The 25,819-nt window shown below is 35.1% G+C and overlaps 2 protein-coding genes and 1 long non-coding RNA gene across 6 annotated transcripts in view; 2 read left to right on the plus strand and 1 right to left on the minus strand.

The window, feature by feature from the left end:
• Nucleotides 1-25,819, plus strand: part of LOC131016821 (putative late blight resistance protein homolog R1C-3) — a 629,159-nt gene that overhangs the window by 553,654 nt on the left and 49,686 nt on the right. The window lies entirely within an intron of this gene.
• Nucleotides 882-8,583, plus strand: LOC131016804 (putative late blight resistance protein homolog R1A-3). Of its 2 annotated transcripts, none has more exons than XM_057945546.1 (4): nt 882-1,467; nt 2,501-2,611; nt 5,612-8,063; nt 8,263-8,583. In XM_057945546.1, exons 1-3 carry the CDS (start codon nt 1,249-1,251, stop codon nt 8,024-8,026), a joined length of 2,745 nt encoding a protein of 914 aa, XP_057801529.1. In that variant the 5' UTR covers nt 882-1,248; the 3' UTR covers nt 8,027-8,063; nt 8,263-8,583. The 2 variants fall into 2 exon arrangements, with proteins under 2 accessions (XP_057801529.1, XP_057801528.1); XM_057945545.1 differs by having other exon boundaries at nt 892-1,467; nt 8,257-8,583.
• On the minus strand, nt 19,887-22,933 carry LOC131017024 (uncharacterized). Of its 3 annotated transcripts, none has more exons than XR_009099336.1 (5): nt 22,740-22,933; nt 21,066-21,217; nt 20,750-20,836; nt 20,311-20,589; nt 19,887-20,186 (listed from the first exon to the last, which is right to left on the minus strand). It is a non-coding gene; the product is annotated as an uncharacterized LOC131017024 (long non-coding RNA). The 3 variants fall into 3 exon arrangements; XR_009099334.1 differs by having other exon boundaries at nt 21,066-21,269; XR_009099335.1 differs by lacking the exon at nt 21,066-21,217.

Genomic DNA, 25,819 nt, shown 5'->3' on the forward strand with positions numbered 1-25,819 from the left:
GTCGTAGAGAGAGGGTGACCAGAGGCGGCGCTCCTCGCCGGGGATGAAGGTGTCACGACGGCGTCGTTTGGTCCTATTTGTGTGTGCGTGTTTGATTGATTTTTTTTTCTCTCCTGAGATCCCTCGCCTCCCTGCTCTCTATTCAGGCCGGTGAAAGTCAATTGCTTTTCTTGGTTATCTTGTGAAGAAAAAAAGGGGGCAGGGGTTGGGGCCCTTGGGGGGATGAGCTGTGAGGAAGAAAGGTTGTGAAGAAGAGGGGGGGACGTGTGCTATCAACAAAAAAGTGGTGGGGTTAGGAAAGTTTACACGTTTCATTGCTGGTAGCTAGTTTTTAATTTTTTTTTACTTTTTTTATATTTCTTAAATTAAGGTTAAAAAGGTAATTTGCTAATTTAAATTTTTTTTTGGGTAAATTTGTTAATTTAATCTTAAGTTATATATTGTCTATCAAACAAAAAAATAGATATCTCAAGGATTCTATCTTAACTATCAAACACCTATAAAATATTAACAATCTCACTCAATTTATATTATTTATCTAAGTTTTATTTAGCATCCCTTATCTCATGTCAGCTATCAAGCACATCCTAAAGTTACTTCAGTATCATTCTACAACCCCCTTTCAAGTAAAATTTTCTTTCACTGCTCACTCCCGTCAATCTTTTAGTATCAGTACGTCGATACTCCTTCAATTTTTATGAAAGAATTTTAAAAAATAGCATACAGGTGCATTCCTCCCCCATACAACTATTTAGTGATTTACGAAAAAAAATTTAAAAAATAGCCTACATGTGTATTCCTCTCCCATACACATATTCAGTGACCCTCCGGGACCCAACAACTTTTATTTCAATTTAAATTTAAATAAATTCTGGAAAAAAAAAGAAGAAGTAAAAAACACGTGATGTTCATGTACAAGGTGAAATGCAGTGCATTACATAAAAGCAAAACAAAAATTTAGCCATGTCCCCTTGCTTTGATATATGTTCTTATGTCTGACCAAATTAAGCAAAGACAAAACTCGAGTCAATTAAACCCAAGTCAGTCCTTTGAATCGATCAGGTCGAATCTTTTTCATAGTAGCTATTTTCGCAACCTATCAAGCCAATCGAGCTGGGCCCTTTTCCGTAATAGAAAATTTCCCTTTAACACTCATTTTTTCCGATCTATTCAGAGCTTTCCGTCGGCTTCAAACTTGGATTAAAATCCCTAGTTAGTACTCAAGAGTCAAGAGGGAGAGGGAAAGAGATGGCGGACGCATCCAAGGCGTTTTTGGAGAATGCACTCCAGGAGCTAATGCTTAACCAGTCGGAGATCGAGGGCCCATTGAGTGGCCAGATCCAGGAGCAATCAGGTCGAGATCACACCAAGGCTCGCGACGTCCAGATCGAGGACGAGGAGAAGTTTCTCACCGAATTCGAAGACTCGTATCACACCGAGGCTCGCGACGTAGTTATCGATCATCAGGTCACACTTAATTATCTCTTTGGTATCGTAATTAATTTTTTCCCAATTTGAGTTATATGCTATTCCCTCTGATTTTAATTTTGGGTAATTATGCTTAAACACATAAATTTCTCTAAATTTTAATTTTACTCATGAACTAATATTCTACCACAAATTAAAATTGAGGTAAATGAACAATGTACTCAACGATGGAGTTGGATATCTGCGTCACTTCATGTATCATCGATGGTATGAAATTAATTGGTCGGAAATTGACAATAATGTAAAAAATTAAAACAATTTAAAATGTATTTGGATGCATAATGTTTATTGTGTTAATATCTTCAAATTTCCATTTTACTTGGTTAATACCCCTCTGTCCAAGAAATAATTTTTTCTTTTTGGAACTTCTATAAAATAATTTTATATATATTTTTGGACTATATTCAAATAAATATCGCATTTATCCTTACTTTTCATCTTTTTACCATTGTCAATACTAATTAAAACACATTTCACTCTTTCCAACATGTTCAACAATCTTTTTTATCACTCTCAATACACTCAACAACTCGTTTCTTAAAAGTAGCGTGACTCCCTCCTGGGAAGTCAGAGAGAGCATTTTTCATCTTTTTTCTATCATCACTTTTTTTAATTTGCGAGATCCCTTCTCCACTCATCAAATACACGATTAATTTTTATAAAAAATTGTGTCTCCTCCCCTTAATTATGAAGATATTTTAGGGACGTAGCAATACATAAAAAGAAAAAGAAAATTAAGACAATATAATGGAAACAAACTGAAAAAAAAAAAAACCATAACAACTAAATAGAATTTTAAAAGATGTAGACGAAACCCCCCACGCCACCTCCCCCCAATTAACTGTAAACACTGCTAAAATTGATGGAAAGTTATGTGTTAAGCACATAGAATTTGCTTATGCGATGGGTTCTTAGTAATAATGGGTTTATAATTCTCAATTTGGATATGATTACATTGTTGAATTTCTTATTTGATTTCTATTATTCTGGAATGTTCGTATGTGGATCACAGACAGTTGGTGGGTGCCGGCGGTGGCGATGCAGGCAGCGGCGACTGAAGGCGCAAGATCTGGATACCAGAAGGTGGCGGGAGATTGGATGCGAGAGGCGACGGGCTAATTGGGTGAGTGGTTTTTTGAAAATTTTTCATTTGATTTTTTTTTTTCAAATTTCAATTTTATTATTTAAAATTTAAAATTTTTAAATTATGGATAAAATTTTAAATAAATTAAAAAAATATATTTTAGTAAGAGTGTAAAGTGTTATAATATGAAACTATTGAAGTTACAAACACAATTTTTAGCCCGCAATTAAAAAAAAAAACTAAATTTGGCTATTTTTTAAGTGGTATGACTAAAATACCCTTTTAACCTGTTGGATTCTCGGATCCAACCCCAACCCGGTACAAAATTCACCGCTCACCCATGCATACACATACACTACACGTGATCCCAGCTTCCCTTCTCTCTCTCTCTCTTTCTTCCGCGTCGATGAAGAGCAGAAATCGATAGAGTACCGTCGTGATTCCAATTTCGATGGCGTGCTTCCCTCCTCTACCTCTCTCTCTCTTCTGCATCGATGAAGAGCAAAAATTAGTAGATTACTGTCGTGATTCCAATTCTGGCGGCGTGCTTCTCTCTCTCTCTCTCTCTCTCTCTCTCTCTCTCTCTCTCTTCCGCGTCGATGAGGAATAGAATCGGTAGAGTACCGTTGTGATTCCAATTCCGCAATCGTGCTTCCCTTCTCTCTCTCGCCGCTTTCGACGAATTCACGAGTTTTGGTTCGAGATTTTTTTTTTTATATGTTTTATCTTCTTCACATTACGATTTCTTCATTCTATTGCTGATGTTTCTGTATTTGTGCTGCACAAGTGCCAAGAGGAACATTTAACTTGGTTTTATTTTGGATTTCTCTTGGCAGAGGATCATTTTACTTGATTTTATTTTGAATTTCAACCAAGTAAAATCTTGGCCATAAGTGCCTAACCCCGATCCAACCTGAGTGCCTACTCCTGCCCGGTCCGTCTAATTAAGGGTAAAAATGTTCGAAATCCTTAAAAAATGACAAATTTTACATTTTTTCAATGAGTGGCCATAAATTTTGTTTTATGCTTCATTTTGGCTACTTCCAAATTTCGCTCTTATAATATTATATTTTTATGGTAATAATTAACTTTTACTTAAACTTAATAGTTATTTAATATTTGCCTCTCTTTATTTCATGTATAAAATTAGAATTTGGTGAAAGTTTGGATATTTCAAAGAAATTATCCCTATTAATTTATGATGCTTTCTCATTTGTACTTCAATCAACATTTGCACTCCGTGCTTTACATGAAAAATATTTTTATACTTTGCATTTATATAAAATTGATATCAATTCATTTATCATATTTATAAATATAATAAATAAATAATTTTAATAGAATATATTTGAGCTAAATATTGAAAAAATAAAGAAGAATTAAAAATAATAAAAATTGATATTATTAAAAGGTAAATAAATAGATTAAAAAATGAACATAAAAATAAAAATTAAAAAGAATTGAAAAACAATTTAAAAAAAATATGAAAGGAGAGATAATTTTTAAAATTTTACTCTTTAAATAATTATAACTTTTACATTTTAAATCAAATATTTACATAAAATATACGGCCTCCATCCCATTTAACATGGCCACTTGTCATTTTGGATTGTCCCATTACATATAGCCCATTCCAGAATAAGAAATCCCTTTATCTCGTAATAACTATGCTCGAAAGTAAGGAATCATACTTAGTAGAATTGAGGGAGTATCTAATTAAAACTCTTATTGTAATATTTAATTTGATCTTAATATTAAATATTTTTTAGTTAGTTGAGTTTCAAAATTTTAGAAAGAAATGAAACAAAAAATTAAAAGATAAATAAAAAGAAAATAAATAGAAAAATATTAATTTTTACAAATAAGCCTCCAATTTTATTATAATTATAAAATTACCATCAATTTTGAAATTAAATTTAAATTGAAATCTTAGTTTTTTAATATAGTATTAGCATTTGCATCCCGTGCAATGCACGGAAAATGTTTTTATATTTATATATTAATATAAAATTGATGCTAACTAAATCATCATATGTATAATATGATAAAAAAATAAATTATTTTAATTGAATATATTTAAGTTGAATATTAAAAAAATTTAAAAAATTCACAACATTAAAAACAAATATTATGAAAAGGCAAAACTAATAAGTTAAAAAATCACAACATCAAAAATAGGTATAATGAAAAGTCAAAAATAATAAATAAAAAAAAATAAAAAATAGAATTATTAAAAAAAAGATAAGAAAGAAGAGAGGAGACAGAATTTTTAAAATTTTAAATATTTAAATTAAAATGACATTTACATTTTAAATTAAATATTTTTATAAAGTATATCAAATTACAGCTCTTATCGTGATCTCTAATTTGATATACATATTAAATATTTTATACTTAGTCGAATTTTAAAATTTTAAACAGATAAGGAAAAAAGAGATAAAAAAAATAGTTTACACATAAACTTTCAATTTTATTATAATTACAAAATTGTTACTTAATTTTGAAATTAATTTCAAATTAGAAGTTTCCTTTTTAATATAGCATAGATAAATTTAGCGGACAAAAAATCAAAATAAAATATTGTAATTGCAACTTATTGAAATGCTTAGTTATTCAACTAAGAAAAAGTTGTGCTGATGTTACTATTATTCAATTAGGATGAATTTAATTTGGTTGTAAAATTTTCATTAGAAAACAATAAATAATAAAAGATAAGAAAATATTATTTTATTTTTTTCACTTTTTATCATGTGTTTTCTAGATATGGAAATATTCAAAAACTATTTTTGAACACCAGTACCTAGGATACTCCAACATTGGAGAGAAAATAAGTGAATGAGCTGCTCGAAAAAATATTCCACATTTCCTAAAGAAAATTTTCTACCATAATAAACATGTAAAAATGGTGGCAATATTGTGAAAATATATTTTTTTTCTCATTTTTAATTAAAGTAAACGCACCCTTAATAATAAAAATTGTACGGAAAAAGTGGTAGTTATGTTATACTCACTCTCCAAGTCTTCAAAATGCTGATGCAGAGCACTCGCGATGTTGTTTATGAGGTGAAGGCGAAGGAGGAAAAGGCCAACAGCACCAACCTTCTTCCTCTTCTCCAAGTCTTCGAAATGGTGATGCAGAGCACTCGCGATGTTGTTTATGAGCTGAAGGCGAAGGAGAAAAAGTTCAACAGCACCAACCCTCTTCCTCCAACTACTACTCTTCTTGAAAATCAAGAATTGATGCAGTCTACTGCTGGAGCTGTAGACTGCATCAAGAGTAACCAACTGAGTGATTCTTCAACTGCTGTTGGTTCATCATCAAGACGTGAACTCACAAGCAAATATGACGTGGTTGGTATTCAACGAGATCTGTCTAAAATAAAGAGACTGCTTACTTGTCCTCCATCCAAACTACAAGTCCTCCCAATCGTCGGAATGGGAGGGATTGGTAAAACTACACTTGTTAAACTTGTTTATAGTGATAAATTGATTATGGAGCATTTTGAAATTCGAGGTTGGGTGACAATATCACAAGATTACAGTGTAGCTAATATTGTTTCAAATCTGCTTGCTTCGATGAAAGGAATACAAGAAGGGAGAGGTGTACAGAGCAAGATCTCTGGGGATGAGGAAATTCACAGTTGCTTAAGATATAGAAGGTATCTTATTGTAGTGGACGACGTTTGGAGTAAGAAAGCTTGGGATGATATGAAAGAGCTATTTCCTGACGACTATAATGGAAGTAAGATCATTCTAACCACAAGGCTACAAGATGTGGCTGCATATGCTGATCCTTCTAATTCCTTTCATATGATGCGTCCCTTGGGTCAAAAAGCTAGTTGGGAATTGCTACAAAAAAGGGTGTTTGGTGGAAGGTGTCCTCACATATTTTCAAGTGTTGGAAGAGAAATTGCAGCACAATGTAGAGGATTGCCTCTATACGTTGTGGTGGTGGCAGGACTTCTATCTAAGGTTGATCAAACTGTTGATGCTTGGAGGCAAATAGCGGAGGGGAATGATGGGCAACTTGACACCAAAATTTTCTTGAGTTACATCCACTTGCCTCATCATGTAAAGTCATGTTTCTTATATATGGGAGGTTTCCCTGAAGATCACCAGATCCGTGTCTCAGAACTGATCAAGCTTTGGGTAGCTGAAGGCTTTTTACATCCAAACGGATCTAAAAGCTTAGAAGATGAGGCGAAAGATTGTTTGGAGGATCTTGTTGAGAGAGGTCTAGTTTTGGACACTAGCAGTAACTTTGATGTCAAAATCAAAAGTTGTGGCCTCCATGATGTCGTGCGTGACTTTTGCATAAGACAGGCCCAACAAGAAACATTACTTCTTCCTGTTTTGGATTACTTACCAAGTCCTATTCTTAGACGGCATTTTCTTCCGCTAGTCTTGAAGAATCATAAGCGCATAAGTGTTACTTGGCATGATCTAGATCTCAAGGACTCTACGCATAGCTCAGGTACACATTCTATTATATGCATCCCGCAGAAGGGATATAGGCCTAAAGGCTCTATAGAGAATTTTAGTTTGCTTAAGATTCTTCATGTTCTACGTAGAAATGATTACTGGGAATGGGAACCGACTCAAGTGTTTGATCTGATTCATCTAACTTACCTTGCTGCCAACATTCCCACAAGTATAGTTCCTCCAACCATATCAAAGCTTCATAATCTTCAGACTTTGATTATTTATAGATCTGAGGTTCGTTTACCAGTGGAGATTTGGAGGCTGAGCCAATTGAGACATCTTATTGCCTTTTCATTTCATCCTTTACCCCATCCTGAAGTAACAGCTATTCCTCTAGCAAACTTACAAACATTTTCGCTGGCAACGGATTTTGTATGTGTGAAAATGATTCCAAACATTCAAAAGTTGGGAATATGCTACTCTGAAGAGAAGTTTGGTGAAGGCTATCATCTTAGGCTTCTTAGCAATCTGTTCAGCAACCTGTTTCGACTTGAGAAACTGAAATTGGAGAGACATAGTTCATTTTGCGGGAGTCTGAATCTTGCCTTTCAGTTTCCTCTTTCACTGAAGAAGTTAACACTAAGTGGCTGGAAGTTTCCTTGGAGTCATATGAAGATTGTTGGTTCGTTGCCTAATCTTCAAGAGTTGAAAATAAGGAAGTATGCTTGCAACGGGAAATGCTGGGAAACTTCTAAGAGAGATTTTGTTAATCTGAGGCTTTTGCTTATTGATGAATCAAATTTGCAGCATTGGAGAGCTAAAAGTCGCCACTTCCCACGGCTCAAGTGCCTAATGCTTCTTCGTTGTCCAGATTTGTCAGAGATTCCAATTGCTCTTGGACATATTCCAACGCTTGAACTGATTGAAATCGATGATTGTAACAAATCTCTTTTCAAGTCAGCTAGAAAGATTCAAAGGACACACCGATTGAATTTTGGTGATGGCCTTCATGTTCGTAGGATGCGTTCTTGATATACTCTTTCAGATTCGACTCTGTACTTCATATCAGGTGAGGAATTTATAGAAGTTGAATGATTTGACACCTTCTTTTTATATAGCAACCGTAATTTTTATATTAGTAATATCAGTAGCATGAAATGCACACACTTGGTCGTTAGCTATAATCATCTTTGGAAACATTTGTTCGTTGGTAGCATGCCTGTTTTGTTGGTCTTCTCCTATCTTTATTCTTTTTTTATCAGATGCAGAGTGTTGATGAGCTAGCTTACCAGATGTTTGACTGATACAAAAGGCAAAGAGAATGGTAGAGAGCTAGCTAGCTCCAAATGATTGATCAGAAATGAAGTCATTTGGCTTTCGGGTTTGACATGTTGGTTTGTAAGTTGTGTCAACTCTTTCGTTTCTCTTTTCTAGTTAGGTCACATGGGACAGATTTGTAGGTTCTATTTGTGATTGTAAGGCATGTGCTGAAGGCTCGACGACTAACTCATTGCTATTGGGTGTTTCACGAGTTATAACTACTTTGATGATTGACTATATATCTGAGAGGTAGAAGAGGGTTGAATGAAGTATCTTTCAGAATCAAATTTTAAATTTTGATTTGGTTCGAATAGAATATTCAGATATCGAGTATTTTTCCCACCCCTAATAGTGATTAGTCGGTGATATTAAAAGTCGAAAGAGTACTTTCGAATTCATATTTTTTTATAGAAAATTCGCCGTTTACTTGGAACTCAAAGAAATAATATATTATGACTGTCAACATGTGAAGCGGAGTTTATTGCAGCTACCTCTTGTGTATATATGTTATGCTATGTGGGTAAGAAATTTGTTCCAAGAACTCAACTTGCCATAAGAAGGTTCAACGGATATACATTGATAATAAGTCCGTCGTAACATTGGCCAAGAATTAACTGTTCCATGATAGAAGCAAATATATTAATACAACTATCATTTTATTTCAGATCTCATATCCAATAAAGAAGTGAAACTTAATTATGTGAAGACTCATGATCAAGTTGCAAATATTTTCACAAAGTCATTGAAATTTGAAAATTTTCGAAGATTGAGAAAATTGCTTGATGCGACGAAAGAAATTTCAAATTAAGGAGGTGTATTGAAATAATGTATTTAAAATTTTATTTTTATGTAATACATTAATGATGTATGGATTATTAACTAGAATAAATGTTGTGTTATTAAGGCAACTTGAAGATTAGGCAACAAAATATCAAAAAATTCGAATTGATTGTTGAGAGGCCTACTTTGCCACAATGAAAATTGTTTGTAAAGTAAAATAATGTAAACAATAATGTCAATCCACACATACATTCAACTTTGAGAAATACATGATATAAAAAACAGTACACAACATTCATCTGAATGCTGTATACAAAGTAAAAAGTAGGAGCTTATCGACTATTCATGCTTAAACAAACATCACCAACCATTTCACCTTTACCTCTGCCTCTTTCATCAGTTCGAATATCGGATAAGTTGGCTAGATCCATCAATACTCTGCATCTGAAAAAGAAAAGAAAAAAGCGACAAGAATCAACTGACATTCTACCAACAGAGAAATGTTCAAAAGAGAGGAAGATGCAATTAGCATACTAATCTTATTTCCATAAAGTATGGCTGCTAAAGATGGTGTAAAATCTATCTACTTTTATAGTTTTCTAACCTGATATGAAGCACAGAGTCAAGTTTGAAAGATCATATCAAAAACGCTTCAAACTAACTTGAAGGGCATCCCGTTTCTCTCTTATCTGTGTTGCTGAGTACAGAAGAGATGGGTTAAGATCATCGATCTCAATCTGCTCAAGAGTTGGAATTTTTCCAATATCAAGTGGGATCTCAGACAAATATGGACAACGATGAAGCATTAGGCGATGAAGCCTCGGAAAGTGGCTACTTTCAGTTGTCCAGTTCTGCAGATTAGATTCATCTATATGCAAAAGTCTCAGATTCACAAATCCTCCCTCGATAGTTTTCCAGTGTTCCCCATAGCAAGCATGGTTCTTTAGTTTCAACACTTGAAGAGAAGGCAACTGGCCCAAAACCATCATATTTGTCCAAGGAAGCCGCCATCCACTCAATTCCAACTTTTTCAGCGATCCAGGAAAATTAAAAGTTGGACACATTTGAAATGAACTACGCGTCACCAATTTCAATTTCTCCAGTCGATGCAGATGTCTAACATTGTAAAATTTGGGGGACGGACCAAACGCCACAAACGAGTAGCATATTTCCAACTTTATGATGTTTGGAATCTTATCCACCATACTTTCACTAAATACAAAGTTTGTTGCCAGAGAAAGTGTTTGGATGTTTTTAACATAAGAATATGATGGATCGGGTAAAGGAAGAAATGAAAAGGCGATAAGATGCCTTAATTGCCACAACCTCCAAATCTCCTTAGGCAAGCTAACCTCAGATCTATAAATAATTAAAGTCTGAATATTATGAAGCTTTGATATAGCTGAAGGAACAATACTGCTAGGAATGTTGGAAGCAAGGTAAGTGAGATGAATCAAATCAAACACTTGACCTAAATCCCAAAATGCATGATCATTTCTATGTAAGACATGAAGGACCTTAAGTGACATAAAATTCTCTATAGAGCCTTTGGGCCTATACCCTCTCTGTGAAATACATATAATAGAACGGGTGCATGAGCTATGCGTAGAGTCCTTAAGATCAAGATCACACCAACTAACACTTATGCGTTGATGATTTTGTAGCACTTGTGGAAGAAAATGCCTTCTCACGATAGGATTAGGGAAGTAATCCATTATAGGTAGAAGGAACTTCTCTTCCCCAGCCTGTCTTGAACAAAAGTCCCAAACCACACTATGAAGCTTGCACCTTTTGATTTTGCCATCACTCTTTTTGCTAGTAACCAAAACTAGACTTTGCTCGACCAGCACCTCCAAAACATCTTCCGCCACCTCTTCCAACGTTTTAGATTCATCTCGACCTTCCAAAAAGCCCTCAGCTACCCAAAGTTTGATGAGTTCTGAGACACGGATCTCATAATCTTTAGGGAAGCCTGCCATATACAAGAAACACTCCCTCAAATGTCGAGGCAAGTGTTTGTAACTCAAAGATAATAATATTGTTTCCAATTGTCCATCATTTGCCCCAATTCGCTTCCACAACTTTGGAGTTCTATCAATCTTGGATAAAAGTCCTGCCACAGTAACAATTGAAAGGGGCAGTCCTTCGCAACGTTTTACATATTTTTCCCCAATATCTTGCAGCTCAACAGGACAATCTTGATCTCCAAAGACCTTCTTCTGGAACAAACGCCAACTTTGTTGGTCATCCAAGAAACGCATCGTATGAATGGGGCTCATAGAGCTAGTATAAGTAGCCACATTCTTTAGCCTTGTGGTTAATATGATCCGGCTTCCATTATTATCGTCAGGTAATAGCCTTTGTACCTGATCCCAAGCTACCGTACTCCACATGTCGTCCATTACTATGAGATACCTCCTACCTTTTAAGTATTTGTAAATTTCAGACTCCTTCTCCTCGCATTGTAAATCACTCTCTGCTTGGATTCCTTTTCCTTTCATCGAAGCAAGCAGATTTGAAAGAATACTTTCTACACTGTAATCTTTCGATATTGTGACCCAAGCGTGAAAATCAAAATGATATGTAATGAATGTATCATCATAAACAATTTTAGCGAGTGTTGACTTACCAATGCCTCCCATCCCCACAATAGGGAGGACTTGCAGCTCGGATGAATAGCTTCTAAGCCAGGACAATATCTGCAACCTATCTTCATCAAAACCAACGATATCCTTACTTGTCGGTGCAGATCTTGATGATGAACCAACAGCAGTCCACTTAATTCTCTCCGCTAATCTCCCCAACCGGTTTGAAATGCTGACAGCCAGTTGTGTTGCTACAGTCAAATCTTCATGAAAACCATCATCTTCACTCTTGAGTGCAGATCTTGTTGATGAAGCAGTAGTCAGCATAATTCTCTTGACTCTCGCCAACAGGCATAAAAGGCTGACATCCAGCCTTATTGCAGATCTTGATGATGAGTCACTCCGCCTTCGTACGTTGTTGACTAGTTCGTCGGGACTCTTGCAGTAATCCACCACATCTCCGGCAGTTGAGGCGAGCTCCTCTGCCAATTCCCCCAACTGATTTGAAAGTCTCACACTCGCCTCTATCGTCCCACAATCTGAGACATTTTCTGGTGAGAAAATATACTCAATAATCTCTTGTGTTGTATTTACTGCCTCCCTAATTGCTTCCTTTTCTGGGAAATGTTTGAGATTCAATTGCAAGAGAACAGCTTTGTCGTGGATGGATATAATTCGTAGTTTTACACGAAGAGTGGTGAGATCATCGTCGCGTTTAAGGATTTGGCGTAAAATTTGTAGCAGGGAATCGAGAACTTCAGAAGCCATATGAAGTGTACGCAAACAATTTTGTCAAACTGAATGCTTATCGGTTTGGATTGGAATTGCCAATCCTTCTTCTGATTTGCATACAAAACGTCCAAATTTTAAAAATGGCGGAGAAAGAGTCAAGAATGTTTCAATTGAGGGGCCCGCGGAAGGAGTTTATATATGTTGTAATTCTCAAAAAAAATTACACCTCATAAGATTATATATTAGATATATGTTTACTATAATGATTTTTTTTTTTAGAATTACAACATATATCTAATATATAATCTATACCTATTATAAAAGAGCCTTGTTTTACAAAATTTGATTTGCCTATTATGTCCCTATTTTTAAATCAATTTTATTATTATTATTATTATTATTATTATTATTATTATTATTATTATTATTATGATTATTATTATTATTATTATTATAAACATACAAGAATCCTACACTAATCACAATTCTAAATAGCTCAAATTCTTCAAAATTACTACTACTTTCTTCTTTCTTCCCTCTTTCGTTTACCCTTTCATCATAAATAAGTTAGTGAAATAATTTACTCTTTTAAACTCTTTTCGCATATATAAGTTTGTATGCTAATCACATGCATGCAATAGAGTCGTTACCTAATTAATGTAAAACATCTCAATTCATACAATTATCAATAAAATTACATGGTTATTCTGTATTATGACCGTTTTGTGTCTCAAAATTTGATAAACCTATCAATATTTTGATTCAAACTTATTTCAAACTATATAATATTCTGATTAATTTTGAATTATTATTAATTTGAGCATATATATCTAAAGTATGAGCACTTGCAATTCTTCATTCACATCAAGCTCACCTTTAGCAAAAAAAATTCTTCAACAACACCAAAAAAAAATATAATGCCAACATAGCATGATGCGTGAATTTTATTTTTTATAGAGTAGGTTAATTTAGGCATAGCCAAACCATCTGGCTACACATGAGTTGGAATTTTTTTTCTTAATCTTTTTTTAATATTATACGTGATATTACAACGGCATAGATATACCCACAAAGAAATGAAAAGGAAACGTTCTAACCTAAAATAGTAAGTAATACAATGTTTTGAGAATAATATTTATTTATAGATATACATTAAATAATATTTATTATATTTAAATCTATTGTTTATAGTTGTAGGTTTCGGTGCTACATAAATTAAAAAAGGTATGTCCGATTGCACTTATTGCGGTGCTGCGAAATATCAATATGAGGCTACCTTTAGTTGTGATAATGAAAAAGTTATACTTCCTTTTTTATGAAATTCTTGAAGAATTGTTCACAAGAATCTATGGATTTTCGAAGAAATATTCGCTTATACAATTGTCTATTCCATTTGCAAGAGAAGGAATTTACTATTTTTTAGCATAAGGAACAGTTTATCATGATCTTTCGGAATTGATCCCACAATGGCTTATTTCAATTATGTTTATGAAACATGAAGCGAGGTAGAGAACACAATGAACAAATTATATCCTAAATAGTAGTGAAGAATGTCACAAAATTTTTGGAGGTCAATCCATATGTAAAAGTTTTTTGAAGATTGAAAGATTATTCTTCTATATATGTAAAGTTAAAAAAACATCATAAGTATAATAATCCAGAAAGTGTTAATAGGCAAAAATGCCCACTTTGTTAAGTTTTTTTGTAAAAATGCTCTCTCTTATCATACAAAGCATTCTATGCCCTAATTATGTGAAGTGCCTAATTTATCCTTTGATGTTAATGGGTTTGCTTGGTTTTTTGTGAAAGTCTTATACATTTGACCGATTTGACAGCCATCGGTCATAAAAGTCAACGATTTGACAGCTATCAGTCAAGAGTACATATGACCGGTGGGTGGCCATATTATGTATCCGGCCGGCCGGACACATAATTTACCGGCCGGACACATGATTTTATCGGTCGGATCATGTGTTCGATCGATAAAATCATGTGTCCGGCCGGTAAAATAATGTGTTCGGCCGGTCGGACACATAATCTGGCCACCCACCGGTTATATGTACTCTTGACTGATAACTGTCAAATCGTTGACTTTTATGACCGATAACTGTCAAATCGGTCAAATGTGTAAGACTTTCACAAAAAATCAAGCAAACCCATCAAATCAAAGGGTACTTAAAGAATAGGGCATATAATGCTTTGTACAATAAGAAAGGGCATTTTTACAAAAAAAGATAAGGAAGTGGGTATTTTAAATTTTTACTCATCCGAAAATTATAATAAAAAGAAAAAAGGGAGGTTTGTCAATGGATAACGTTGAACTTCATATATCCAAATATGTGAACTTAGATCAACGAGTATATAATTCGATCTCCACATGCAAATCAAATTGTAAGGTAATAATGACAACAATACCATTTGAGCGAGATATCATGATTCATGCTTATTCAGGTGATAGACATAGAATAAAGCATTATTATGGGTCTTATGATCCTTTCCAGTATCCACTCATTTTTTCAATAAAGTAAAGATAAGAACAGTTGAAAAATATTAAAGTTATTTGCAATCAAATTTTGAATCAATTAATCCCTAAATTTATTTGCTTCCATTTTGAATCAATTAATCTAAACAACCAACTTAATATTGACTATAAATCTCGATTCTGCATATATTCGAGAACCTTGAAAATTTAATGAAGTCTTTTCCTTTGATCTCCTAGACATTGTCTTCTATCTCCAACTCATTTTTATTTCATTAAATGTCTGTGATGTATTCTTTCATTTTCACAAGTGTCATAAAGCAAAATAATAGAATGTATGATGTGTGTATTTTTAGTTACTTAGTTTAGTGTGTGTTTTGCTATTGTTTTCTATGGTTTTACATGATTTGTGGTATTTTGGATGTAGGAATTGAGCGAAATTTGGAGATGATCTTGGGGATGGAAGAAATTGAAAGAAGTCGAATTTTTGATGGAGAAAACGTGGATATTTTGAAGATGTTTGGAGATTGGGCTTAGAATTATTTGTGTAGAATTTATTTAGCCCAAAAACTCTTATTTTTAGTTAATATTTTGCCTTAATATTATTTAAGGGGCCGAAGCCCATTATGTTTTAGTAGGCGGCTACCTTAGGTTAAAAAATCCTCATATATATGTTTGGCTTTAGAGAGGAGCCGCAGACTTTTTTTTGCTTTTCTGAAGACATTATAGCTTATTTGATAGTTAGTAGATTAGACTTATTTTAATAAATTCAAGTTGGCATAATTCGAGCATTGTGAGCATTGTGGAGTTGACCTGCTTTGGAGTTTGTTCAATTGGGTGCATTGATTCGATTTCTTCCTAGTATCAAAAGTGGTGACTTTTATTTTCTTGCAATTTATTTTATTGTTCTATGTTCATTCTTATTTATTTTATTATGTTTAGTTTGATCATGAGTAGCTAATTTCTTTAATTCGGCGAGAATAATGAAGCATTAATTTAATAATCTGTGAGACCTAATTGGTTTTAAAATTGATTCCTATTGATTCCGATTAATTCCTAGGGTTTAAAGATAATTCTGATTTTATTTAAGTCTGGCCAACTTAGGTTTAATTGGATTACAGTCAATTAGCACCTCCAATCCGTAATTGTTGGAATAGGGCTGATTAGTGATAAAACTACCATGTTCGTAGTAGGAATAAATTGGTGGATTAATTATTACTAGCGTATCTAGGATAATTGGTCTAAACTGGGTTCCTTCATCTTAATGCTATTAGAATATTAAATCTAGGTCTGGCGTCTCCAGCTAGGTTATATTTTAATAAGGGAAATAAGCAGGTCTGGCGTCTCCAGCTGTTTATCGACACAGTAAGTAGGAATTGGGGTACGTCCGTTGCGTTTCACGGTATCCTATAACTGGTTGGTTGATGGGGATTAATTAATCTTTGTGTCGATGATCAGAGCTTTGAATTAGTGTGGATTTATTCGAGCCGAGTTACCTTTTTATTGATTTATTTCAAGAGTTATTTTATTTGATTTAATTTGCTTTCTTAGTTAATTAATATTTTCTCAAAATTAAGGCGTGGTGGCATCACCAAAATTATAGATTTTAGGGAATTGAATGATTTTACCTGCTCTGTGTGGGATCGACCCTGCTTATCATCATACTAATTTGTTTTGATAATTCTGCAGGAATTATTTGGTGGTGTACGACGTCCACCAATGTATCATGTCGAGAATATATATATTTGCTATAAACTACAAATCTTAAATATAAAGGAACCCATACTTTTATTAGGAGGAAGATTGTTACAACAATTTGTTGTTGATATGTATATAAAATTGGAGACGACAAGACTATATTTCTATCGCCTCAACCAATCAAGTATGAGAGCAAAATTATATCAAAGAATTATTGATAATGTTTTCAAAGGAGAATTGTAGTGAGGGAATGAAGTTGGCAAAATAATTATTTTTCTTGCAACGTTTATCGGGGGTCCAACATTAGATATTAGACGCAGATATCTTGATGCATTGATATTAGTACAAAGAATTAGAAATTGAATTTTATTTATCACAATGACATGCAACATAGAACGAAAGGAAATACAAGAAAAAATATATGTTAGTCAAACAACTCAAATATTCAAGAATGAGAATTTTGGACATGTAGATGCACATATTCATGTAATTGAAATTCCAAATTGAGGGTTACCACATGTCTGAAAATAAGATCAATTCTACAAATGAAATTGACAAGTTTGTGTGTGTTGAACTTCCTGAAGAAGATTTTTTTTTTTTAGTTATTTGAATTAGTGAAAAAAACATATGTTGCATGGTCTTTGTAGAGAGAAGAATCCAAAAAATTTCTATTGATGTGAACATAAATTTACATTTAATAGTTTAGACTAATTAATAGTTAACATAGTTGCTTTTAGTTTTTAATCTTTTATTTACTAGCAATATTTGACTTTTCTTAATTTTAATACGTATTTTTAACAAACTTTATTCACAATAATTTTCTCAATGTTATCCTGAGTATTGCATCTAATATGGTTGATGAGGGGTAAACTACGTGTCAGCGCTGTGCGGATATAGTGCTAAAATCTTTCCCTCTATTATTATTATTATTATTATTATTATTATTATTATTATTATTATTATTATTATTTTGGACACCCAGCCTTGATAGCTCAGTTTTAACAGCTTTGGACCTTAGCTCTGTCTCAGCCTTGGAACTTAGTTTTGCAGCTTAGCTCTGCCTCAGCCTTGACAATCCAGCTCCGCACCATCCCTTGACAGTTCACCCTCAAAACCATTATTATTATAACGAGATTTAGGCCCAATTGCCTCCATTAATGGGCTTTAGGACTAAGTTTACTTTATAACTTATAAATATGATTCTCATATGTGGATTGAATGGGGGGCTTTTTTCATTCTTATGGCATGACTCAACCTTGTTATTGTAAAATCGAATAATTAATAGTGAAATTTCTTGATCTCCTTGAACGTACATCTTTCTATCGAACCACATAAATTCTTGGTGTTATTTTCTATTTTCATTTATTTTGTTGTTGAGATTAATTCTATGCTCAACAATAGTTACGTCGTCTATAAAGATAATTTGTAGCATAATATTACATCAAGTAATTCAGCATCTACAAATACGTGCAACGCACGTTTCCTCTGCTAGTCTAATAAACAACTCGTAGGTGGAATCACTACATCAATCTCATCAAAATCTTTCTGGTGAAATTAAAAAAAAAAATGAAGAAAAATACTCAAAAAACAAAGCTAAATAACAAAAAATAAAATAAAAAACAAACCAACAAGCAAATTTTTTGACAAGATAGACAACTACAAGAAAAACGGCTAAAAAAAACTATATAACCGAAGGAATTAGATGAGAGAAGCCAAAATCAAAACAAGACAGACTCCTTCCGCGGGCCTCTCAATTGAAACATTCTTGACTCTTTCTCCACCATTTTTAAAATTTGGACGTGTTGTATGCAAATCAGAAGAAGGATTGGTAATTCCAATCCAAACCGATAAACATTCAGTTTGACAAAATTGTTTGCGTACACCTCATATGGCTTCTGAAGCTCTCGATTCCCTGCTACAAATTTTACGCCAAATCCTTAGACGCAACGATGATCTCACCACTCTTCGTGTTAAACTACGAATTATATCCATCCATGACAAAGCTGTGGTCTTGCAGTTGAATCTCAAACATTTCCCAAAACAAGAAGCAATCAGGGAGGTAGTAAAGACAACACAGGAGATTATTGAGTATATTTTCTCCCCAGAAAATGTCTCAGATTGTGCGTCGACAGAGGCGAGTTTGAGAATTTCCATCCAGTTGGGGGAATTGGCAGAGGAGCTCGCCTCGACTGCCGGAGATGTGGTGGACTACTGCAAGTGTCCCGACAACCTAGTCAACAACGTAAGAAGGCGGAGTGACTCATCATCAAGATCTGCAATAGAGCTGATTGTCAGCCTTTTATACTTGTTGGTGAGAGTGGAGAGAATTTTGTCGATCTGCAAGAGAGTTGCTTCAAAGACTGCCGTTTCATACTATATTTCCATGAGATCAGCTGCTCTTAAGACTGCCGTTCCAGACTATATTTTCTGCTTAAGTTATCATTTGAAGGGTTTTGGTGTCAAACTGAAAGCAGAGCCGACTGTCAGCATTTCAATCCGGTTGCTGGGCTTAGCGGAGAGAATTATGTCAACTAATGGAGACTCAGTTGACAACGTAGGACGACAGAGTGATTCTCCTGCTGTTAGTTCATGTTCAAGATCTGCACTCAATAGTGAAGATTTTGATGATCTTGATGGAGATCCAACATTAGCAACAAAGCTGTTTGTCAGTTCAAATCGTTTGGCGAGATTAGCGGACAGAATTCAGTGGACTGCTCGAGACTTAATAGACAATTCTACCGCTGATGGTTCATCACCAACATCTGCCCTCAAGAGTGCAGATTTTGATGGTTTTGATGAAGATCTGGGTTCAGTGAGAACGCAGATTCTCCATTTTTCAGGCGTGTTGGGGAGATTAGCGGAGGAAATTATGTCAGCTGAAGACTACGCAATACAACTGGCTGTTGGTTCATCATCAACATCTTCACACTACAACAAAATTCACCTATTAGGACTTTCATGAGAGTCCTATTATATGGTATAATAGGACTTTCACTACTATAGGACTTTCCTTAGGAGAGTCCTATTTGCGCTAGTCACTATATGCGTAATAGGACACTCATTGTAATAGGATGCTCAAGAAAGTCCTATTAGAGTATGCTTGAAAACCCATTTTTGTGACACTTAGGAGTGTCCTAATAATTAGTGTCCTGCTACAATATATTTTTGTGACACTTAGGAGTGTCCTAATAATTAGTGTCCTGTTACAATATATATTGTATTGTTCTAAAATTTGTAGTTTGACCTAGATTCATGTAGCATTCTAAAATTACAAATTGCTACTAATAATATGTATATAAGAAAGATTAATTGTAACCATAGAAATATTGCTAAATTCATTTATATTTTCCAACTGAACTCGTTGCAAAACAACAAACTTTAAGATCTTATGAAATACATCTGTTCCACCACTCTTGTATGTCACCAAAGCTATAACCATGTTAATACTTAATAAAACTCACAAGATTTTTGAGGAAATAACCATAACTAAGTTTCTTTCATTCATTTTGTCGTGGCAAAGACCAAAAAAGAGACAGCAAAAAAAGAGAACAGCAGCCAGCACGATCAATCTTCTTCAATCATCATCGTCGTCGGTCACCTAAAATGAAAACAACATCAGGATTATGAGTTCAAATCAAATCTAATTTGAATCTATTGATCTAATGAGAAATAAGAATCATGGTTTTTAAGAATAGAAAAAGAATTTAAGAATAGATGATTACCAAGTGTCGAGGCCATGCAATGCATGCTCCAATTGCATCTCCAATTGTGGACAAGTTTGAATATGGCCTAATCAAATCTTCTTCCCATTTTATAGGAACTGAAACTTGAACTTCACACCAATTTAATCCTAGTCGTTTTCCTCCAACATCGTGATTGGGATCTTTGGACTTTGTTAAGTCCAATTAATTTTGATCAGCGCCGCTTATTCGAGTGCCGCTCAACAGATAGCCTCCTGATGAGCTCATCTGCATATGTGGATGTGTTCTTGATGGAAGAACCTGCAATTTTATTTTTATCAAAATATTATTGCTACGCATCATAAGTGTGGGGTAGAATATTAGATCGGGGATAATTCAATGGAATTACACCATGAATTATCGAAAGCGTACGTCACCATATTGAGATCTCTCTCCTAAAATGAGTTATAGAGAGGCAAACCTGATATTCACGTAACCAAGGTTCTGAAATTTGCAAGTTGATGGCCATTTTATTGCTCTGCAGATTGTGCATGCATGTAGCTAGAGGCTGCAATAAAAAGATGAACATCATTTAGTCGTCTTCATTTAACACCAAAATTGGAACTCAGATTTTGCTCAGATAAATTGATATGAGCATCATCTCAGTGTCCATCCGAAGATCAAATATCATAAAGAAGCATAAAAAAAGGCTAAAAATCAACAGTCTCAGCACTATTAGGGCAACGAGTGGAACATATAATCTACAAAAGGAACTAGGTAAACTTGTTCAAGAGTACCGAGTCTCTTAACAAAGTCCAAAGGAACTAGGCAACTCGATCTTTGGACTCATCGTGATTGGGATCTTTGGTAGACGCTTCGGAAACTAGTAGCAGACTGATCATTAAATGTTGAGACTATGGGAAGTTTTGCACGGAAGAGACTAGTGTTGCTGTATTGAAATAGGTCTCAGCATTAGTTCCCACAAAAATAAAGATGCACATCTGCAAATGAAAGGAATTCAAACATGCTTTACTTAGTAAATGGCTGCAAATGAAAGGAAGTAAATATCTACACACAACCAACAAACATTGCTGCATGTTGCATATATATTTCTAAAGATCTTTCGGCCTCATAAAAAGGGACTTTTAGTGATATATAATCAAAGCATAAATTCACAGCCCAATTCACTCCAGATGCTCATTCAATAAACACCAACAACTCAAAACTACTCCACACAATTCATCAACTTTTGGCAAGCAGTAAATCGTAGAAACAACAACATAAACTAAAAAAATTCTTGAATTCAAGAGAGCAAGATCCCACATCAAGACTTTTACTATAAGTCACCCCCTTCTTCACAGCAGGACTAATCCTTCAATGTAACTTATCTCAGTCTGAAAAAATGGCTGAATCTTGCAAACCTCATAGTTAATCCAGAGTAGAAATTTGAAGTAAACAATCTGACTTAACCTGCATTGCAGCTAAGAATAAAACATCTGAAATCCTTCACAAATGCATATTAAACCAAGCAATTTCGAAATATGCTTTCTTGGCGTATAATAGAAAGTACCACGACTTCATACAATTGATTTGACATTGCCTTATAAGAAAAGGATTTTGAACAACAAGCATATCATTGGGGACTCTAAAGCTGTAACCAAAAAGGGTCAACCTTCTCTAACGACCGTGAGAGGCACGCGAAAACCCTATAAACTAATCAACTACACAGGGTAGGTTTTCTATCTCGGCGTAATTCACAAGTGAAAGATTCCCCATGGCAGCAGCTAATAACGGTTGTATGGAAGACAAAACCTAGATTCTACTGTGAAGTTAACAGATACGAGTCCAACCAATTTTAGGCCTTTCGTATTTCAGTCCAACGTGTAGCTAAAATTCATCTATAATTAGAGATGAGATATGCATTTCTTTGTTACTATGCTCTGATATTCTAATGTGAAGTTCAATTACGAAACTTTTCACAATAGCATGAGAATTTCTAATTTCTCCTAGATAAGCTTCTCATTTTCTTCTATCAGTTTTGAGCTAAAGCAAGAAAGGAGCAAATGAATCTCAATACATACAAAGTTGTAGCATATACAAGAATTGAACAGAACAATATGCATTAGATTTTAAATGAAATCAGACACAATTATTCAGCACTTGCCCCCCTAAAGCTCCAACAATTACTCCAATCAAGACTTCAGCAACCCAAAACATACACATACACAAACAAAGCAATCCCCTCACTCTTTCCCCAATTCTACAATCGAAATCTCGATTTAGGGTTTATCTCACTATTTTGTTCATCCACACTTGTTAGCAGCAGAGCTCGCTGATGCAAAACAATCGAGGACTAATTATTGATGAAGGTAAACCATAATTAACATAGATCCAAAAGTATAACCACAGATTTTCGGTCTAAGCATTCAAATTTTGGAGGATCAATTCTGAAATAGAAAAGAGATGACTACCTAGGGCAGCAGCGCCGATATTGAGATCGCCGGAGATAAGTAGTGAGAGAGAGAGATCGGTGATCGTTGGGACCGAGAGAGAGAGAGAGAGAGATAGCGAGCGTGTGCTGGTCGTCTCGGCCCTCAGCGGATTCCGCCGCTTCTACTCGAGCTATCTCTGGCCGCTGCTGAAGCCGGCTTCCTCTTCGTCGTCTTCAGCGTGGCCTTGCCTTCCGCTAGCTCCAGCGGCGCCGCTGGTGCTGCAAGATCGAAGACGCAGTGGGGAAAGGATGAAGTGAATCTCGCTTTCCTTACTTTCAATTTTGAGAAGATGAATTTCAATCACCAAAGCAAATGAGAAATTGGTGATTTGATTTCATTCCACTTGATCTCGATCCCATTCTCAGCAGTTGATTTTTGTGTCCTTTATTTTTTTCTATATTTCGTTGATTAAAAATGAGACTTTAAGTTTTAATTGGATATTGGGGCGATTTTTTTTTAACTGAGAGTCCCATTAAAATAGTAATAGGACTCTTATCACATAATAGTCCCAACAGAAACATCCTCATAGTGCTATTTTGTTGTAGTGTCAATCGAGAGTGAAATGGCTTCAGAGCAGTTTCTCCAGATTTCAGACGAGTTGGAGAGATTAGCGGATGGAATTATGTCAACTGCTAAAGGCTCAGTTGACAACGTAGGACGACTGAATGATTCTCCGGCTGTTGCAACAGAGCTGACCGACAGCATTTCAAACCGGTTGGGGAGATTAGCGGAGAGAATTAAGTCAACTGCTGAAGATTCAGTTAAGAACATAGGACGACTGAGTGATTCTCCAGATGTTGGTTCATCATCAAGATCGGCACTCAAGAGTGAAGATTTTGATGGTTTTGATCAAGCTGTAGCAACAGAGTTGGCTGTCAGCATTTCAAACCGGTTGGGGAGATTAGCGGAGAGAATTAAGTGGACTGCTGTTGGTTCATCATCAAGATCTTTACCGACAAGCAAGGATGTCGTGGTTGGTTTTGATGAAGATAGGTTGCAGATAATGTCATGGCTTACAAGCTATTCATCCGAGCTGCAAGTCCTCCCTATTGTGGGAATGGGAGGCATTGGTAAGTCCACACTCGCTAAAATTGTTTATGATGATACATTCATTACTCATCATTTTGATTTTCACGCTTGGGTCACAATATCGAAAGATTACAATGTAGAAATTGTTCTTTCAAATCTGCTTGCTTCGATGGAAGGAAAAGGAATCCAAGCAGAGAGTGATTTACAATGCAAGGTTAAGGAGTCTGAAATATACAAATACTTAAAAGGTAGGAGGTATCTCATAGTAGTGGACGACATTTGGAGTATGGAAGCTTGGGATCACATACAGAGGCTATTACCTGATGATAATAATGGAAGCCGAATCATATTAACCACAAGGCTAAAGAATGTGGCTACTTATGCTAGCTCTATGAGCCCCATTCATACGATGCATTTCTTGGATAACCAACAAAGTTGGCGTTTGTTCCAGAAGAAGGTCTTCGGAGATCAAGATTGTCCCGTTGAGCTGCAAGATATTGGGGAAAAATATGTAAAACGTTGCGAAGGATTGCCCCTTTCAATTGTTACTGTGGCAGGACTTTTATCCAAGATTGATAGAACTCCAAAGTTGTGGAAGCGAATTGGGGCAAATGATGGACAGTTGGAAACTATATTATTATCTTTGAGTTACAAACACTTGCCTCGACATTTGAGGGAGTGTTTCTTGTATATGGCAGGCTTCCCTGAAGATTATGAGATCCGTGTCTCAGAACTCATCAAACTTTGGGTAGCTGAGGGCTTTTTGGAAGGTCGAGATGAATCTAAAACGTTGGAAGAGGTGGCGGAAGATGTTTTGGAGGTGCTGGTCGAGCAAAGTCTAGTTTTGGTTACTAGCAAGATGAGTGATGGCAAAATCAAAAGGTGCAAGCTTCATAGCGTGGTTCGGGATTTTTGTTCAAGACAGGCTGGGGAAGAGAAGTTCCTTCTACCTATTGTGGATTACTTTCCTAATCCTATCGTGAGAAGGCATTTTCTTCCACAAGTGCTACAAAATCATCAACGCGTAAGTGTTAGTTGGTATGATCTTGATCTTAAAGACTCTACGCATAGCTCATGCACCCGTTCTACTATTTACATTTCACAGAGGGGGTATAGGCCCAAAGGCTCTATAGAGAATTTTAAGTCACTTAAGGTCCTTCACGTTTTACGTAGAAAGGATCATGCATTTTGGGAGTTAGGTCAAGTGTTTGATTTGATTCATCTCACTTACCTTGCTTCCAAAATTCCTAGCAATATTATTCCTTCAGCTATATCAAAGCTTCATAATCTTCAGACTTTAATTATTTATAGATCGGAGGTTAGCTTGCCTGACGAAATTTGGAATCTGGAGCAATTAAGGCATCTTATCGCCTTTTCATTTCTTCCTTTACCCGATCCAAAAGATTCAGCAAAGTCTTCTCTAAAAAACTTCCAAACACTTTCTCTGGCAACAAACTTTGTATTCAGTTCTAGTATGGTGCGTAAGTTTCGAAACATTAGAAAGTTGGAAATATGCTACTCGTTAGAGGAGAAGTTTCGTCCAAACTACTTTGATTTTGGTAGTCTTGGTTTGCTAAGTCGATTGGAGAAATTGAAATTGGAGACGCATTGTTCATTTCAACTGTGTCCCAAATTTTATTTTCCTAGATCGCTGAAAAAGTTGGAATTGAGTGGATGGAGGCTTCCTTGGACATATATGATGGTTTTTGGCCGGTTGCCTTCTCTTCAAGTGTTGAAACTAAAGAACTATGCTTGCAGTGGGGAACTCTGGAAAACTATTGAGGGAGGATTTGTGGATCTGAGACTTTTGCATATTGATGAATCTAATCTGCAGAACTGGACAACTGAAAGTAGCCACTTTCCGAGGCTTCAGCGCCTAATGCTTCATCGTTGTCTGTATTTGTCTAAGATTGCAGTTGATATTGGAAAGATTCCAACGCTTGAACTGATTGAGATCGATGATCATAACCGATCTCTTCTGTACTCGGCGACAGAGATAAAAGAGAAACGGGATGCCCTTGAAGTTCGTT

Source organism: Salvia miltiorrhiza, chromosome 3 (genome assembly GCF_028751815.1).
Source record: "Salvia miltiorrhiza cultivar Shanhuang (shh) chromosome 3, IMPLAD_Smil_shh, whole genome shotgun sequence".
Classification (NCBI taxonomy): domain Eukaryota; kingdom Viridiplantae; phylum Streptophyta; class Magnoliopsida; order Lamiales; family Lamiaceae; genus Salvia; species Salvia miltiorrhiza.

Bases quoted from the DNA above. Each gene is read 5' to 3' on its own strand.
- LOC131016804 (XM_057945546.1), top strand. From the start codon at position 1,249: ATGGCGGACGCATCCAAGGCGTTTTTGGAGAATGCACTCCAGGAGCTA. The intron at 1,468-2,500 runs GTCACACTTAAT...TGTGGATCACAG, and splicing joins ACGTAGTTATCGATCATCAG to ACAGTTGGTGGGTGCCGGCG. The intron at 2,612-5,611 runs GTGAGTGGTTTT...ATGCTGATGCAG, and splicing joins AGAGGCGACGGGCTAATTGG to AGCACTCGCGATGTTGTTTA.